The sequence below is a fragment of the Carassius gibelio genome, chromosome A18, assembly GCF_023724105.1.
Source record: "Carassius gibelio isolate Cgi1373 ecotype wild population from Czech Republic chromosome A18, carGib1.2-hapl.c, whole genome shotgun sequence".
Lineage (NCBI taxonomy): Eukaryota > Metazoa > Chordata > Actinopteri > Cypriniformes > Cyprinidae > Carassius > Carassius gibelio.
Genome location: NC_068388.1, coordinates 25,165,234 through 25,177,373, shown reverse-complemented (window position 1 = coordinate 25,177,373; position 12,140 = coordinate 25,165,234). Strand labels below are relative to the sequence as shown.

At 33.8% G+C, this 12,140-nt stretch overlaps 1 protein-coding gene across 6 annotated transcripts in view; it reads left to right on the top strand.

Moving 5' to 3' along the window:
- The window catches only part of LOC127934239 (latent-transforming growth factor beta-binding protein 4), a 73,678-nt gene that overhangs the window by 22,894 nt on the left and 38,644 nt on the right, over positions 1–12,140 (top strand). For all 6 annotated transcript variants that reach the window (XM_052531476.1, XM_052531479.1, XM_052531477.1 and 3 more), the window contains 3 exons: positions 8,039–8,263; positions 10,536–10,804; positions 11,213–11,315. In XM_052531476.1, coding sequence (XP_052387436.1) covers positions 8,039–8,263; positions 10,536–10,804; positions 11,213–11,315 — 597 coding nt within the window. The remainder of the gene's footprint in view (positions 1–8,038; positions 8,264–10,535; positions 10,805–11,212; positions 11,316–12,140) is intronic.

The window sequence follows — 12,140 nt, the reverse complement described above, 5'->3', positions numbered from 1 at the left end:
TTTATTTATATATATATATATATATATATATATATATATATATATATATATATATATATATATTTATATATATATATATATATTTGAGTTGGGTTTCAAACATAATAATAATAATAATAATAAGAAGAAATTTTATTTAGTGATTTATTTATTAAACATATTATATATATATATATATATATATATATATATATATATATATATATATATATATATATATATATATATATATATATATATATATATATATATATATATATATATATATATATATAAATATAAATAACTGATCTAGTAGGTTGGGTTTCAAACATAATAATAATAATGAAACTAATACATTTTATTTAGTGATTTATTATAAACATATTTTAGAAAAGTATATAATAGGTTGGGATTTCTCTTCCATGATTACTTGATGATGATGATGATGATGATGATGATGATGATGATGATGATAAAAACTTAAATACAATTTTATTTATAAACTTTTATTTATTAATTTATTTAAAAAAAATAGTATAAAGAAGGTTGAGATTTTACTTTATTATTATTAATTTTTTTAACGATTTAAGATGAAATTTGACAGCCTTTGATTTTGCGTGTGGGTCGATGATGGAAGTGTCACTGAAAAATCTGGGGAGGCATGTGTTTCCAGTCTGAATGATGAATGGAAGCTTCTGCAAACACACACCTGTGTACATGCACAGACCCGCAGGTGTGTCAGACTTTCATCTGAAGGTATTTACAAGCAAATGTGTTTGTGCTGAGGCGTCTGTTGTAACTGGTGCTCCTCGGGAACAACAAACATGAGGAATGAGGAATTAGGTCCTCACTGGACATCTGCATGGACATTACAGTACAGTCTGTAATGAGAGACGGAGGGCTCGTCCTGAGCATTTGCTCTGAGATGCTTATCAAATGAGTCTTCTGTCACTGGTTATTGTTCTCACTGTTTGAGTCTGTTTATTTGTTCCATTTCTACTGTAGGTGTCTTTGGTGATGTATGTACACTGGGCTCAAAGTCTGGCATTCAAAATCTAATTTAAACAAAACTATTTAAGATCATCCACTATTTGTATATCACTAATCAAACAAACATAAATAAATAAATAAATAAATAAATAAATAAATAAATAATGAAATTGTTATTAAATAAGACATTTTCGAAATTTTGGCTAATGAGAGGAAAAAAAGTGATAATTGTGATTTTTTTTGTTTTGTTTTTTTTATCTGCACCATAGGATAATACATGATTTTATTATTAATATTGTTATTCTGATTTAACTTTAAATTTGTTTATTCAGTGCAATGGAATAAATAAATAAAAATAAGTAATTGTGACTTTTTTTTTTCCTTTTACAATTCATACTTTTTTATTTCTCACATTTTTTTTTTACTTTTCTCAATTGTGAGGTATAAACTCACAATAATACATATATTATTATTATTATTTTTTTTCTCTGGTGGAAATAAGCCACAATATCAACCACAATGTATATATTAGAATTTGTATTTTAAAGTTTACAAAAGTACTATATGAAGGATTTGTGATGGTTTTAGTGATACATTGCTTTTCTGACCTTTACCATAGTACTGATTATCATATTCATATTATTAAAAGTAAAAAATGCCATGATATTACCATAGCATTTTTATTGTATTTTGTCAATGTCGATCATATTGCCATGCTTTTCAGTGGTATTTTATACCACAATACTTTGTAAGGAGTGATCTAACAAAATAAAAATAAAAATAAATAAATAAATAAACAATCAGCCTTTGCAATACTATGATCATTTGTATGTACTTTGGATTAAAAAACAAAAACAACAACAAAAAAAAAACACAGGCTTTGATTTTCAGTCCAGTTCTGAATTTAATGAATCCAAGCTTGTATTCCTAGTCACCGTACCGCAGTATGCTCATGTAAGGTTTGAACAGTCCTCAGACTTCAGTTTCCACTCGGGACTTGTTTCTTATTCAGCTCTTGCCTCTTGTCCAGGAGAAAACCAGCTCCAACAGTCCAGTAACATTGTGACCTTTTACACAAGGGCTGCCTGAAATCTCCATCAAGAGAAACTCATTATGAAGTTATCACACACCAAAGCTTCTTCTGATAAATGTTATACATTTGTGTTTTAGTCTGGTGAACATGTCATACATAAAAGCAGGAGATGATTTACATGTGTTCTCCACTCAAGCTGTTTGGAGATAAATAGTCATAAACACACATACATGCTGTGTTTGTGGCATCAAAAGAAATGGTGTTGGCTCCCAGTTCTGAGAAACATGCAGCCCGTCTCATTTATCAGTTCTCTAAACCTCCGCCCGTGCCATCAGAACGTCTTTTTATTTGAGCAGATGGATGCTGGAGGTTACGTCTTTTTCAGTGACTTCATTGTTAGTCTGGCATCTGGGCACAAGGTCAAGCGCTGGTTGTAACTTTACTCACTGGAGTCATTTGACAGCTGAATTATGACGAGGAGAAGTGGATCTTTCACAGTAGTGTTAGGTTGTTCCTTTGGCCTGGAAACGTTTCCTCTTCGCCAAACTGATGTCATATGGTACTGATTTCAGAGCTGCAGGGTGTGACCGAAATGCTCACAAATGTGAAAAATGGTGACAGTAATTGAAAAATCCCAACCTAGGCGCATTAGAGAAACTCTAAGAATCTTGTTCCTTTTCACACAAATTATGATTTTAGGGGCAGATTATTATTTAATAAAGATTTATTTTTGTGAGGTTTCTTGCATAATACTATATTATGAGCTCAAAACATTTTTTAACCACTACGTTTTGATGCTTGCATCACATAAGAAGCTCCATAGGTTTGGCTTTTCTGATTAAGTAAGCTTGCTGGTTAGCGCACCCTGTACAGCATCACACTTCTGATGTGAAGTTTTCATATGCAGTTTTGGCAGAAATCTTGTGACGTGGTGTTAGTTATTTAGATTTGCATGCACCTGCACAAACCACTAAACACTGTGAGCCATGATGTTCAGTTTGAAACTTATGAACCGGTTTACAAAATAAAAAGATTCACTAAACCGCCTCGAATGCAAAAGGAACACAGGAGTCTTCTGAGAGTTAGAATCAGAATTTGAATCAGACTCCCTAAATGCATCATTACTCAGTGAGTTCACGATTGACTTCACCATTGAACAATGAGTTCGTTTCTGTTGGTGTCCAATTCAAAACGAGTGGTGAATATTTATTAATTCGTTTCGCAGAAACTTGCATCAGACTACTTACATGCTGGTTGCTTACATGAACATTTATAACTAAAGATCAATTATTTTCACACACAGTTAACGTATAGTATTTTCTTGTAAACCCACTCAGCCAGAATTATTGCAGGGACTGAATCAATTTGTTACACGTGTCTTTTTAATACAACTAGAAAAACTGTAGTAGTCTCTTAATAAGATTCCTTCATCACAGCACTCACAGAAACTCAATGAACTGAAGCACTTGTTATTTTTCAGTCTATGTCTCTAGATTTTTAAATGAAGATGAGTTAACAATGTATGTATGTATGTATGTATACAGATGGGCTGAGCATCTGTGTCCTATCTGAGTCGAACATGTGGTGCCAAATAAAAGCTTGCAGTCCTTCAGCTGCTTTAGCTGAAACCAGTGGAGAAAGCGTGAAATGTACTTCCTGCCGTAAGAGAAATCAAGCAGATATTTCTTCTTGCTATGTACATGCGTGGATCTCTAAGGGTTAATTAGCTTACCTGCAGTGGCCCTCAGGGGCCCGGAAACATCTGGACCATGGCAGAGAGCCAGATACTGTTAGAGGCGCTCCCTACACATATCAGAGTATGTGTAAGTGTGTGTTATCATACATTTACTGTACATACTGTATGTGCGGATGATCATAAAAAAGATTTGGTTCATTTGTCGTCCTGGTATTTTTCTTCCATGCAATCATGTTCATGGATTACAGAGAGATGTGTAATGTTGTACAGTAAACTTCTGATACATTCTGATACATTGGCTTTATATACTTCTTGTCATGACTTTTGCAGCACCACAAAGGCACATAAACACTAAGGCTTTCAAAAAAGGGGGTACGCAAAGGGGTTTGCTGTGGGATCAGTGCAACATTAATTGTAACATTTTCATACTGACATTAGAGGGGTCATATATGTTGCTAAAAAAACAACAACATTATTTTGTGTATCAGGTGTAATAAAATGTGTTTTAATATTCAAAAAACACATTAATTTCCACATAATGTACATTATTTTGTCTACTCTATGCCCCGCATTTCTGAAATGCGTAGATTTTTACAAGACTCATCTGTCTGAAAAGCAAGGTGTGCTGTGATTGGCCAAATGTTTCAAGATAATTATTTTTATTTGTATTTATTTTTTATAATAATGAATATAATAATACATTAATTATTTTTCTCATAAATAAATTCATTATTATTATTAATATTAATAATAATAATAATAATAATAATAATAATAATAATAATAATAATAATAATTATTATTATTATAACAATAATAAACTAATTTTCCGAAATATAAAAGGCTACTTTTTTAAAAGTAAAATAAAATTTTGGGGAGAAAATGAATACTCCTTCAGCAAAGACATTCAGTTGATCAAATAAATATCTTTATAATGTTACAAAAGCTGTCTATTTCAAATAGATGCTTTAATTTTGAGCTTAATATATATGACATATATAAACTTGAAAAATTACAAATGAGAGACATATTTAGTTATTCACATTTAGTAATTCATATGCATTTATATTATATATATATATATATATCTTTTTTTTATAGTACAAATAACAACAACACCAGCAGTTGAAAGTAAATATTATTAAGATAATGATAAAAATGCGATATTTTGTGATCATTTGCATAATGTTGCATCTTTATATGATGTAAATAAAAAAAAGCCTGCAATTCTGTTGTTGTAGAAAACAACATGTTGTCTTTCTGACATGGGTAATATTTGTCTCACAATATGTGTCTTTATAAAATGACAAATTCTCATTGGTCAGTGATTCTCTGCATCAGACACACAGTCACCATTGAAATTAAGTGATTTGCGGTTTTCTATAGTCTATCCCAAGAGCACACAGCACACAATTATACATCATGTGTCTTTAATTTACCTCAAAATAGTTCTACCTTTGCCACTTCCGTAGACATGTGCCCAAAATATCTGTGTATCTGCGTTGATACAAACCTTCTTCTAAACTCATTTGTGTATAAAAGCGTTCATATCAAATCATATCAAATTAGACCAAGTGTCTAATTTGATATTCAGTTTTAAACTCTTGAAACGGTCCAGTCGTGTCTGGCAGGATCTCTTTTCTTCATTTAAGCTGAAGGATGGCAGATACACAGCGCTTTTCTCTGAATGAATCTGTGAAGTGCGAATGAGACCTCCTTCGATCTTCTCCAATGAAAATCACTTTTCTTTCCATTCCTCTCCTGTCAAGAGTTTTATAATAATGTTGTCGTTTCTGTCAATATTTATCCAAACCCTCAATGGTTTCAAAACCACAGAATGTCTGTGGTCCAGAAATGAAGGTGGAAAGCTAGAAGATGACAAGGTACGGGAGATTTCAAGCTTTAGTTTTATGAAGTGTGAGGGTGTTTCCAGCGGTTAGTGTTTACACAGATGAGCTGAAGAACAAGCTCTCATCCACCGCGGTTCATTCATCTCCAAACGCACAAACCTCTGCCACATCATCCCCAAACAACACCCATCCTCGCTCTACCTCTCTTACACATCCATAGAATACAGTCTAGTATGTATAAGACACAATGTGATGTTTAATAATATTCAGCTCATGAGATCATATACACAATTCTCTTGCTAAAATGAGGGAAATTTTGGGTAATACTTAATTATGCATAAGATAAGATGCACTAAGATGGTCTTCACAGTCGTTTGTTAATGGTAGCTGTTGAAGGTTGTAGAGCTTAACCACTGTCGGGATGATAAAACCAGCATGAACGTCACCAAATGAATAGTTTGTTTACCCTTAAGTAGACAAATAAATGAATCTAATCTGATTCAGATGTGGAAACTAAGAAATCTTACTGAAACAAAATATCTAAATAATTTACTGGTCCACTGACAAGAAACATCCCTTAAACGACATCTCTTTCTGATGTTGCATTTGGGGAATAATTTGTGCTCCCATATCTCAGAGAGACTTTGAAAAGGATGAGAGGAATATCTCTGGATCAGAACATCGTAGAGACAATTGGCTTATTTTCTTCTTCTCCGACTGAAAAGTAGACTTGAAATATCTGAAAACTGCCAAAACACACCATTTAGCACAGCCTAGCAATCATATTGTAAAATGAAGAAGCTACTGTATATTTCTGCATCAGAACATCATAACCCCTCTGGGACATTGCTTTGAAATGTTCCTAAAATGTTAAAATATCCAGTTCAGTTTTCTTGTTGTGAATGCAATGTTAATTAAAGGTTAGAGACATTGGTCTGAGCTCTTCTCACTGTTTAGACTGTTAAATATTAGAGGACCCTAACAACCATATAGTAAGATGAACAAGCTATATCTTGACATCTGAACAACATGGAGACATTTGAGTTGGCTCTTTTGACTTTATCACCATGTGAAAGGTCTAGCCATGCCCTAGCAAACACATAATATATCTAATTAAATGTAATTGGTTGGGTGAGCTCAGCGTCTTTAAGTCCCGAACTGAAACTGCTCAGATTTCTCTCAGCTCTTGTCAGTGACAGCTGCGAGGAAATGGGTCAGCCAAAGATCTCAACCGTCTCATTGCTGTTTATGTGTGTTTACTTTAAAGAACAGAAAGAACAGATGATATCATGTTTGTCATCCTCTCAGATACAGTTACTATTACAAAGTATTCAAACATTGTGTTGTTTTTCTGGCTTCATTTTTGTCAATATTTAAATAAAGGAAAAAAACAACAACAACACACTTTTACTTCCTTGATAAACATGTTTCATAACGGCATCTGGACCAGTTTTACCACCAACTCTGTGTCTAATATGTTAGACAAGATCCAGAAATATATTCTGCACTTATTTCAGGTCAAATAAATAATGTGGGATGCAAACTAAATTAACTTAAGAGCAATAATTGTACAGCAGTAATAGGACACACAGAGTCCAAAATCTGAGACTGCTAGTTAAAATTTGTGTGTTGTTTTGTGTTTTTAATTTTTTTTTGTTGCACTTTACTTCTCTCTCTTTCTTTCTATCTTTTTTTATTTTTTTTTTACATATATGAAAACTTTGGGATCTAGTTTATTTACTATTCTATTCTATTAATACTTAAAATTAAAAAATTAAAAAATATTAAAAATTTAATATTTATTACTCTAAAACTCTATTTATAGTTAAAATGTCATCAAATGTAAAATAATAATCATATTCTGCAGAATAAAAGTTGAGTGATGAAATGTATTAAAATGTGCAATGTTTAAAAAAGGGCATCCTGCAATTTCTACCTTATTTAACCCATAGTTGAGAAAAAAAGTTTGATTAGTGAAAATAATTTTATATAACTTGTTTTACATTTTTAGCAAATTCCTAAAACCTCCCCTTTATTTAAAGGAATAAATTAAATCAATACTGCAAAACAACCATGGAGAAACCCTCCCTCTCTCTCTCTCTCTCTCTCACCATCACACGTGGTATACATTTATTTTCCTTTTTTATTTTTATTTTTGACATGGGACTCGTCCAAGCTTTCCGAATGTCTTAATACAGCACAGATATGTGATATAGAAGGCATGCCGAGGCCACCAACTAAATAAAAGAAACATGACAAATAGAGTTGCTTTTTAAACTTGCCATTTTGAGAGGCACTAAACCAAGACTCATAACTGGGGTGCTAACAGCATCAATCAAAGTCAGTGATGACTGTGTTCTGTGTCTTTCATCAGAACCTTATTGAGCTGTTGTGGTTTTTAGAGCAATAGTTTCATAAGGTTGATGAGTGATGGATGAAGTCATTCCTCAGGGATCTGCTCACTTTCTCTGTTCTTTCTCTCGTCAGTTGTGTGTCCGATGTTGTGTAAGAACGGAGGAGTGTGCGTACAGAAGGATCAGTGTCTCTGCCCGCCCAACTTCACTGGGAAGTTCTGCCACATCCCCGTCTCCTCCGCTGCCTCCACCAATGACATGGAGAAACAGCCCACGAGTGCTGCTGAGTCGGCCAATCAGCCGATGACGTCTGAGTACATCCTGCCTCTGCAGACGCCTGAGCTGATCAACACCAACGGTGAGAGGATCTGTGTGTTTCAGTCAATGTTTCTCACGGTGGTTCCACTTTTTTCGTGGTCTTTACAAAAAGCACAGTTCATTTAACACACGTTGATTTTTGGAGGGGCATATTGTCACACAACGGGAACCTGATGTTCAGTCATGTCAGTTTGAGAGAAATAAATAATTTTTTTTTAAATACTATTTGAATTACAATTTCTACAAGTTCTACCTGAAGTCAAAAGACATGAAATGGTTTTGACCTTGTGAAAAAGAAGTGTGCTTAATTGTAGTGAATGTGCACTTATAGTGTACTTCAAACCTCAAAGTATTTTTAAAAAAAGCAGTACTTGCAGATAATATAATTTTAATAACAAAGAATGTCACTTAAGTGTACTTAAAGAGAGCATGTGCACTTTCATGACTGAATTTTTTAACATTAAAAAGTGCACATGCACTTTGAAGTACATTTTAGATAATTGTTTTAATAATGTTTCATCTCATTTTAAAGTGCACATTGTGTTGTCCTGTTAACAGACATGTAAAGCGCACTTCATTATCCTTTTAACTGTAGTGTGTTATTCAATATTAGATTTTGATAAAATGGATTTAAATGTTATTTAATGGATTTAAATGTACAAAATTGTAACTTCATCATTACAAATGTGCAATTAAAAATATGTGACATACACGTACACTAGACAATAGAATACAATAAATGACACATACAAATACTCTTAAGTAATACTTAAGTAATGACTTTTGCAGCACCACAGCACTCGTATTGTGCAAGCGGTGACTTGGATTGGGGTTATGAACACTAAACACTGGTCTGTTCCACAATCTGAATCCCAAATTGAACCTGAAGTTCACGGATGTTCATCGATACAAACAAGGCCCATGTTATGCCTCTCTTTTCTGTGCCTTTATTATCACAGAGCCGTTTCCATATCGTCTTTAGACTTCAAATGATCTTTTATAAAACACAGAGGACTGGAAAGCATGGGTATTGTCTTTAGCACCTGTTTTAGAGGAGGGGTTTCTCTCGGAGGAAAACTGGTCAAGCGTTTGCCAAGTTTAATCTGTGAGAGGAAGGAGGTAATGGTGACTCACAGCTCGAACACACTTCAGGAGAAAGAGTCTTCTGTTTGCACAGATCCTAACTTGGATGCTCTCTACACCTTTCCTTTTCTCTCTCTGTTATTTCTGGAGCATCTGTCTGTTCATGTGAGAAACAGTAAACAGTCTGTCCTGAGTATTTGAGTGTGATTTAGTGTCACTTCCAGAACTAGTGAACTATTGAAAAGTGAAAGTGATGTGATGTGTGGCCAAGTACACTTGTAATTTGTGATCTACATTCAACCCATACAAGTGCACACACACAGCAGTGAGTAGTGAACAAACACACACACACACACACACACACACCCCCGGAGCAGTGGATATTACTTTGTGTGTGTTAGGAATGGCTGTAAAGTCTCTTTGTGATGTTTACGATACATTTATATATATATATAAATGTAATGAATTATCTATTTATTGATTCCAATGAATCTAGTCGTGACATGTTGCTAAATTATAAAGAAACAAACAAACATCATGTATGTCGTGTATTGTGTTGTTTTTCATTCTAAAATATAAAAATACACCATAAAAATATAAATGATTACTTTTTAGAAACAAATAATGATAATAATTATCCATTTTAGTATTTATTATGTAAAAGTGCTTTCTATTACTTTTTAACATAAAATACATTCCAATTCCAATTTACTAATTAAATTATATTATTGTACTAATAACGTTTTATCAAATGTTAATATTCTTATCGTGCAGACAACAGAGTGAAAAATTAGACAAATGTGTTATTTGTGAGGAAAAATAAATATCACTTATTAACACAGCATTAATTTCTAATTAAAGTGTGAAATGTTATTAAATTGTTTGCATTTAGGATACATAAAATCTTGGTTATGAAAATTAGCTTCAGAAAGAAAAAAAGTGTCTGCAATTTTATTCCAAAATTTGTCTATAAGTTGTCCATGAATTGTCATTTCGCTATAAACACAATATGTCATTTAAATAATTTAACATAAAATTTAATTTGACACCGTGGAAATGACACTGTGGTGGGATTTTTAATTATTTTCAGAAAAAAACAATAATGCCCAAACTAACTATGCATGTCTATGAACTGTTAGTGCATAATTTAAACTAGTGAGAGAGTTTATGTTCTGGATTCAACAGGACCAAAGACTTCCACAGTTAACCTCAGTGTGTTTCTGTGTCAGCGGCTCCTATGGTGAAGGTGCGCGTCCAGCACCCTCCAGAGGCCAGTGTGAAGATCCACCAGGTGCTGAAGGTGGGCTACGGCTCCAGCGTCCACTCCGAAACCGTGACCTGGTCCGCGGGGCTCTCGGGAGCCCGTCCTCGCCAGCTGCCGGGAGAGAGAGCCGAGGCACCACCGCCGAGGGTTCAAGCCCAGACCATACGCGGGGATTCAGTCTACACCGAGACATCCGGCTTCAAATACTGCTTCAGAGAAGTGCACAACGGACAGGTTTGATTAAAGCTCTTCTGTTTGCATTCCTCATTTGATTTAGCAGTAGATATGAAGATACGTCTGGATAAAATGAGCATGACTTGTTTATTCTGGCTCTGTCATGTGATCATGCACAACTTCAAATGTAGGTTAGCCAGTGTTGTGAAAGCCACTTTAATCACCACTACAAGTTCGTTTAGCTGATTGTTTATCCAAAGTATTCTACTAAAAGTAATGCGTTACTTTATTAGTTACTTGAAAAAAAGTAATCTGATTACGTAACTCGCATTACTTTTTGCAACTACTGTACGTCACCTAGCAGTCATTGGAGTATTAGTGACTGTCTGTTTAACACATCAGTCCATGCACAACTCAAACAGTGGTGATTAAAGTGAAGGATTGTGTGTCCTGTGCTCGGTCCCACAGTGCAGTTCTCCGTTACCTGGTCTCAGGAGTCAGGAGATGTGCTGCCGGGGAGCTGGGAAGGCCTGGGGCATCAACGAATGCACGCTCTGTCCCGCAGTCTTAGGTGAGAGTGTGTCAGTACTGTCAGACAGACCTGGAAGTTCACGGCCTAGAAATCATCTGAGCCATTACAGCGGCACAGTTTGTACTTAGAGCACAAAGAGGCAACAACACACTGGTTTGTTCCTTCTTAACTCACTGGTATCAGTTCAGCTGGCTGCTCTTGTAAAACAGAAAAAACAGCAGTCGCTGCATGACTTCAGGAGATAAATATAGCTTTGCCAGATCTTTGGCAGACGGCTCTATCTTATTATCGCATCAGTCAAGGTGTCGCCATCAGCCGTCTGGCTAAACATTACAGCGTATTTACATTCCTCATCCACGTGATGAATACTGCAACCTTTGCTTTCACGACTTTAATAGAAACTGCCTTCAGCACCACTGTCATTTATTAAATATAGTGACATAGTATGAGATATTAATACAGATAAAAACATGCGGTTGGGGTAAGTTGCTATAGTATGGCAAAATGAGGATGAATAACCAAAATGTAACATATACATCCATATAATTATGAAAAACATAACAATTAATAGAGCTGTAATGACATATTTTTAATAATAATTATTCTTATTAATTGTTATAAAATAATGTTATTTATATTATTAAACAATAATAATAATCATTATTATTATTATTATTATTATTATTATTATTATTATTATTATTATTGTTATGTAAAATTACACCAACTTGCCCTGATAAAAATGGGACATCTTTCCCAGACCTGACATATTTTTCTATTAAGCATTGCTTAATTAAATAAACACAATAAATATAATGATTTTGTTATTTTATAAAATAATAAAAAATAAAAATAAAAGCAATA